This window comes from Gorilla gorilla, chromosome 15, assembly GCF_029281585.2.
Source record: "Gorilla gorilla gorilla isolate KB3781 chromosome 15, NHGRI_mGorGor1-v2.1_pri, whole genome shotgun sequence".
Classification (NCBI taxonomy): domain Eukaryota; kingdom Metazoa; phylum Chordata; class Mammalia; order Primates; family Hominidae; genus Gorilla; species Gorilla gorilla.
This window is the reverse complement of record NC_073239.2, coordinates 77,242,179-77,249,248: the sequence shown is the minus strand read 5'-3', so window position 1 is coordinate 77,249,248 and position 7,070 is coordinate 77,242,179. Positions and strand designations below refer to the sequence as shown.

The 7,070-nt window shown below is 32.0% G+C and overlaps 1 protein-coding gene across 3 annotated transcripts in view; it reads right to left on the bottom strand.

The window, feature by feature from the left end:
* Positions 1 to 5,844: 5,844 nt before the first annotated feature.
* The window catches only part of PPM1A (protein phosphatase, Mg2+/Mn2+ dependent 1A), a 47,061-nt gene continuing 45,835 nt past the window's right edge, over positions 5,845 to 7,070 (bottom strand). For all 3 annotated transcript variants that reach the window (XM_004055254.5, XM_019010033.3, XM_063697874.1), the window contains one exon: positions 5,845 to 6,746. In XM_004055254.5, the coding sequence (XP_004055302.2) occupies positions 6,717 to 6,746 (30 nt within the window). In that variant the 3' untranslated portion in view covers positions 5,845 to 6,716. The remainder of the gene's footprint in view (positions 6,747 to 7,070) is intronic.

The window sequence follows — 7,070 nt, the reverse complement described above, 5'->3', positions numbered from 1 at the left end:
CCTATCAGATTTATTTCTCAGCTGAAAAAAACAATTCTTTTAAGGTCTTCCAACAGCTAATTTCAAATTCTCCACGTTTCTTGGAATAAAAATGCTGCTTGCAATATTAAACAATCATAAATACACACACATTATGTAATTGCCTGTTTATTTAGTGGCACCAGTTTTCCAAACTAGAAATTATTTCTACTTTTCATCTAACATACAATCTGCAACCATTCGCAGGCTGAATGCAATTTTTCAATGAACTTGAAAACAAACAGTACATTCTTAAAGTTAGAACTGAATTCACATATTTTCTTTGGACCAGGAAATAATACATAATACAAAATATACATTTATGGAATTTCTTTAAAAGTGTGGATCACATAAACTGCAAAGTGGGTGAGTTGCTACGGAGAATTTTGTTACACATTGTATTTAAGAAAAATATTTATGCAATTATATTATTCTTAACATTTATAGAGTTTAAAAAATGAATATATAATGCAACATGCTTTTAACATGTACATGTCTCTCCACTCATAACATTTATACAAATTAAGTGATATAACTCATTTCAAGAGTGAAATCAATCACTATTGGGGCATATCACTACAAACAAGATATTTTCCTGCAGATATGCTATTTAGTCAAGGGAAAACCAGGTAAGACAATTGTTTCTATGTTCCCGAAGTCCCACAAATGGGAATTAAATAAGCTGTCATTAAACATCTAATTTTGGCAACAAATGCAAAATTCTATACGTTTGTTACATTGTACTTATTATATTTTAGAAATCTCATTAACTGTGTGCATTGGTGGTGGTTGTCCGTCTTGGATGTTAACATCCTGAATTAGTAAGTAAATAACCTAATTCCTTAGAATATGAAATGAATTGAACATTTAATGAATCCTAATCTAGAAAGCTCAAAATCTTAAAACCTGGAGATCTGACAGGTAAATAAATGTATTACTTGTTAATATAGTATATCTGCACTATGGAGGCCAAAAATGTTCCAGATACATTCCATTTCTGTTTTACCTCTTTTCTATTGAATTTCTAAAGTGGCAAATCTTAGAGAAAGACATTAACCTCCAAAACTTCTGAATACTATGTTTTTTTTTCACCTTTTAATCACTTTCCCCACCCCAAATATAATATTTTTTAAAAAGTATATTTTAATTTCAGATTCTAGCCAGGCCCATCTACCTCTAGAGTGAAACAATTCCTTAAAATAGACTCAAGTTATTTTCATGCCCTAGAAATATACTTTTGGGCTTTGCAGGAAAAGGGATGATGCCCTATTGTACTTTAGAATGGGCTCTTAACCAGGGGACCCATGAACCACTACAATATTGTAAACTTTAGGGAGATATGTATGTTATATACGCATTTTCCTGGGTAAATAAGTCCCTAGGATTCATCAGTCTCAAAACGCCTGTGACCCCAAAAGGTTAAGAAGCATTGCTAAAATGATTTTGTGTCATTCACTGTACCTAATTAGGATATAACTAATTTTGTTCCACAGCTACCCAATCTCTTACATCAATCTAACTTACTTTAGATAGTACCATACAAATGCACGTTACTAAATAGTCTTACACTGGATCAGGAGGACTATGTAAAAGAAAAAGAAAAACTCTAAACAACTTTTCTAAACATTTAGTTTAATGAGAAAACCATTAGTTGAAAACTGGGTTTTGGAGCAATGAAAAGAAATGAAGGGTTGGGTTTTCTAGTGAAGAAACATTGCATTAATTCTTCTCAGTTGTTTCTATGCTGAAGAATCAGTAACTTATTAATTTCCTTGCTGGAAAAACCAAATTATCTGAAGCAGCAAAGGTTGATTCTTGTTGGTTTATGTGACACAATAGTTCTTATAAATTTACAGCCAGGTACAAGGAAGACTTTCCTATGGCTTTTAAAACAATTAAGAGTAATCCTTCCCTACCTATCCCACTGCCATTTCCCCATTCCTCCATCTCCCAAGTTTTCTCATTTTCAGCCCGGTTTAACACAGTATTAGCTGGCCTTGATGAAGTAACACACTAAGCTTTCTTGCTCAAGAAAATGGAATTGGCCTGTTTCTGTTTGAAAAAAAGAGAAAACACCAAGAGGAAAGTAGAGGAAACAAGGGCAATATTTCGTGCAGGATAAGGAAGAAAAAAACGTCAACTTTGTTGTTATATCAACTTAATCTTTTTTCTCCATCTCATAAAAATATAAGTTGTCAACTGTAATTTCAATACCATCTAAGTTTTTCTAATTAGCACTCCTACCTGCTAGTAATATAAATAGGAAAACAGTGAGAGCAGAAGCCACTATCTTAACATACAGAACAACCGAAAGGGAAAGAATCTGTGAACAAAATTAGAAAATGTTCATTTGACAATGAATTGGAACCAATGCCTCTCATCATTTCTATTGAGCATTTTGACTATCAGTAATAACAAACATTTAACTGAGACTTATTATTCTGATCAACAAAACAATACAGTATTATACATTTTGAAAATGTATTCTTAAATATTTCAAGCATATTCCAAGGAAATATACAATTTAAAACATATACAAACAAAAACACATGGCACATAATTGAAGGAAGTAAGAGCAAATTAGGCTTCTAAAATTTTGAACTCTAAAGAAGGCTTCCTAATGCCTAAAAGAAAAACTAGAAGACTAGATACTCAAAAAATGGTAATCTCACTAGCAGTTTCTGTGAGCAAAAGTATATAAAACTCTTTAAGGTCCCTTAGAAGAAAAACCTCAAATGAGAAACAATTATATACTAAGATATTTACACATCTTTTCTAATACCAAATCCTAATACAATACTGTACAAACAGCCGAGTTTGAACTAAAAGTATATACCATGAAATTCAAAATTAAAACAAAACGAAAAATGGAGAAAAAAAGCAGTACCCAATTTCATCAGTTCTTTCAGAAATCACAAGTTGAACTCCAAATGAGTTTGTCCAGTAAAGATGGGCAGTGAAATTATTTTAAAATATTAAAACACATAGTAATAATTTGGCTAAAATTTGATATTAACACTGGCAGTGTGTTACAAAAACACAGAGTTCTACTTAAGATAAATTTAGCTAGAGATATTTACATTTTTAAATGCCTTAAACTCAAACCCCACCTACATTTCCATGGCTGGATAATTTTCAGAAATCTATTACCTATTCCTCTGAGTTACTGCTGTCAGCAGGAAGAACAAAGGCCGTTGGATAAATGCAATCAAGGATACTGAATGGGCTTAAGCCTCTTCAGTCCAATTTTATTCTCATGCTAAGCAAAATTTTCTTCTGAATTACTCTTTAACTTTAGAGAGAAGAAAATAAACTGGAGAACAGTTTTCAGGTGAGTAAAGGAAGTATAAACAAGGTCTTTAGGGCAGGGGTCTGCCTTGATCAGCTAAGTACCTGGTAGATAGCAGGTGGGCAATAGATATATTTTTTTTGATGAGTGATCCAGTTATAATACTAACATACACTAGATTATAAATTGTCCAGATGTAAACTTGAAGCCAAGGATCTACTCATTTCTTTATAGTCCCAATGTGCTTAGCCTAGAACAGTGTTTTACCAATAATACTCGAAACATTTTGTAAAAAAACTGAGTTATTAGCTGGGTTAATATACAGTCCTATGAATGATCACTAAAAGTACTGCTGTAATTCAGATTACTTGAATTACATAACTAATTTATTACTTAATCCAAATTTCTTAATGTTGAGATTAGTATAAAAAATTAAGTGGCTAGAGCAGTTGCATTAAGTACCCTAGAAGCAAGTTAATGCACTATAAAGTAAAAATATGTTTGAGATACTTCCAAAGCTGAATTATCACTTTGATTTTTTAAAGTATATGCTAATATTGAGAACTGCTTCTATTGTCTATAAAAGTATATTCCCAAGAAAGTGGAAATTAGGAGATTCTACCCTGTTAATGAAAGAAAGATCAGTGAAATTTTTTAATGTTAGGGTAAAACAGAGCCTGCTATACAAAATGTTATTTCCTATTCATAGCAGCAAATAAGACATTTAAATGATAAAAGTATATTTTGAGTACTATATTATCATCACATAAGAACTTTTTCCCTCCAAAGAACAGAACACATCAAACATTTTTGAGGCATTGCCCTGAGATGCTAATTAGCACAAAAAAAGGGGATGGGGGTGAAGAATTTAAGTGGTACAAGAATGAAGTGCACAATAGAGGTGCAAAAGTGCCTTTAAAAAGTATGGTTGGTTTCCCCCCACTATTACCTCCAGGAATCAGGAACACACACAGTCTGCTGTTATAATGTATACTTACTTCCTGTATTTTTATAGTAAAAAAATTATTAGTATGGCAGTGCTGATTCATGTGGAAAAGATTTAGTCTTCTCACATCACTCAAATACGGTTCTCTCTCGTTTCCAAGCCTAATTTCAATACTAATAATTTTGACAGGAATATTTTAATTTTCTCTTGTTTAAAGACTCAAAAAAAAAAAAGCTCTAAATATGCTGTTATGGTTTGAAATACAGCTTTCCATCACATACTCTACTTGTGACTTAAGTTTTGCATCTCAAAAGATTACACAGTCCAGTTCAAAGTTTTGCAATTTCTGGAACTAAAGTTGTCAGTCTACTTAAAATATTAAGGAACTGGTTTGTTGTAATAGGGATTTAGCTTTCAGTACCAGTATGTCTGGTAATTAGTCTACACTAGAAGCACTGGTATTCATTAAATGCACATTTAGATGCTTGCAAAGCCATAACTTAGAACATTATCATACTTCGCACTCTACCACAGATTTAGACATTAAGTATTTATTGTAAGTATGGAATTGGTTCTGTAATTTCAACTGATATGAATTTCTAAATATAAATAGTACTTCAGTTTTTCCTCATTCATGCTGGAATAAGATATAAATTAAATACAATTAAGTTACATTTAATCACCTCACAAAATAAGAGGGATAATGAAAAGATTTTGCTGGTATTTAACTACTTAAATCTGAGACATTTCACATTACTTTCCCCACTACTCCCCTAACTTTACATTAATTTTAAGGCTATATATACAAATATGTATATTTCCAAGTTAGGGAAAAAACAAATATAACAAAATGGACTATACTGGTTTTTATACACAAAATTTTGATTTTGTATTCAATGTTGTATTTTAGTCTTACATTTTAACAGTTTTCTAGTGGGAATCTGCCTACTGAATGATTACATGGTGATAAATACAATATTCAACCTAAAGAGACAAAAATACAGAAGGGCACGGAACAGTAATCTTTTCAATGCGACAGATTTTAAAACTTACTTTCACATGCTTAATCAGAGGAATTTAAGCCTAAATTAAATTAGGTTATTTTTATATCTACAATTCCTTAAGCTTTGAAAGTTATTTGTAAAGGCCAACAGCTAAATATTATCAACATGCTATATTTCAAATCACAAATACATCTTAACCACTTGGATTCTAAAGACATGGGCCAATTAAAAATCACAGGCAAACACACACTCACAAACACACACACACACACCCCTACCATAGAGTGTTAGATTGTCAAACTTTGACAATTATTTTAATTAAACAGTAGGCAAATCCAAGCTGATACACATCTTAATGAAAAATAAGCAGCCTGAAAGAAACCTATTTAAAAAATAGATTAAGGTACAACCAAGAATTAAATCTTTTAGTCTTTCTAATGGAAGGAAACAGTTTCATCTATGCCTTGAGTAACAGTGTTGTCCAATTAAAAGAGACTAACATCTTTCCCTATGAGAAACGTCTCATTACAACGGCACAGTGTTTTAAAAGGCCAGGGTAAAAGAGGAATTACACATACATGATTAAGTTTCTTGTTTGTTAAATCAAGCTTTATTGATAAAATGGAATTCAGAATATCTTACTAGGAACAGCAGCAGGCCCAGCCAATCATGATAGCAAAAATGTGGCAGTTTCCTACTATATGTAGGAAGCTGCTGCTTATCAATTAGTAATTAAATGTAAGGACTTGAAAAGAGGTGCAAAGAAACAAGGCATTTAGCCCCAAGATTGAGATTCTTATGAATACACTGTATTATTACCTGCAATACTCATGGAAACAACGAAGGAACATCCTGAAAGACAGTTAAATGAAGGGACTGGCTTTATCAACAATGCCAACTCCCCTACCAAGAACATTTAAGATAGTTTTCAATAACTCCTTGGATGTTCAGCTTTGTAAGATTTTGAGGTTATTTTCCATAATCATCTGCACATTTGAGCGTGTAGCTGACATGGCTGCTGCTCTCCCTGTTCCAACCCCAAGTCCAAACACAACATGACTTGAAAGGGCTATATATCTGTTGCATCACACAATAAGCCAAACATTTCTTGTAACTTTGATAGTGATTTAAAGCAGTTCATAATTAAATATGAGCATTTTGTACAAGGACAATTACACTTTACAAAAAAACAAAATCATACAACAAAAATTGCTGGAGTCTGATTTACAACACGAATTATGGTTTGAAATCACGCTTACATAAATCTCAAATTTACAAAAAAAAAAAAAAAATCAGTTCTGGGCTAGCTGTTGTACTGCTGAAGTTCTCTGATGTAATCATTCTCACCCATGTCATATCCCCTTCCTTAAAGTTGAGGATGGATGTTAAAAGTTTCAACAAAGTTGAGCTGTACTCTCCTTTGGAGGTGAAGGTAAACTCCATGGCTAGATGAGCAGTTTTACCACATATCATCTGTTGATGTAGAGTCCTTTGTAAAAGGAAGCAAAATAAGGAACAACATTAAAATTTAGCGGTGCCAAAATACACCATACTTTCTGGATAATGGAGAAAGATAATGTTCTGTAAAGATGACTTTTAGAATATAAATGTTTTTTAAAGTATATAAGTATATATGTGTACATATGAAATAGCAATGTTTAATCTGTTCAAAGAATTGTTAATCCTTTGTTTTGTTTTGGAAAATATTTGAAATGCGGTTTTATGATGAGGCTGTCCAAATGTATTACTAAATCAATAAATCTACTACAAAGAATTTTTTTAATGAAATCCAATACAGTTTTAGAATACCACT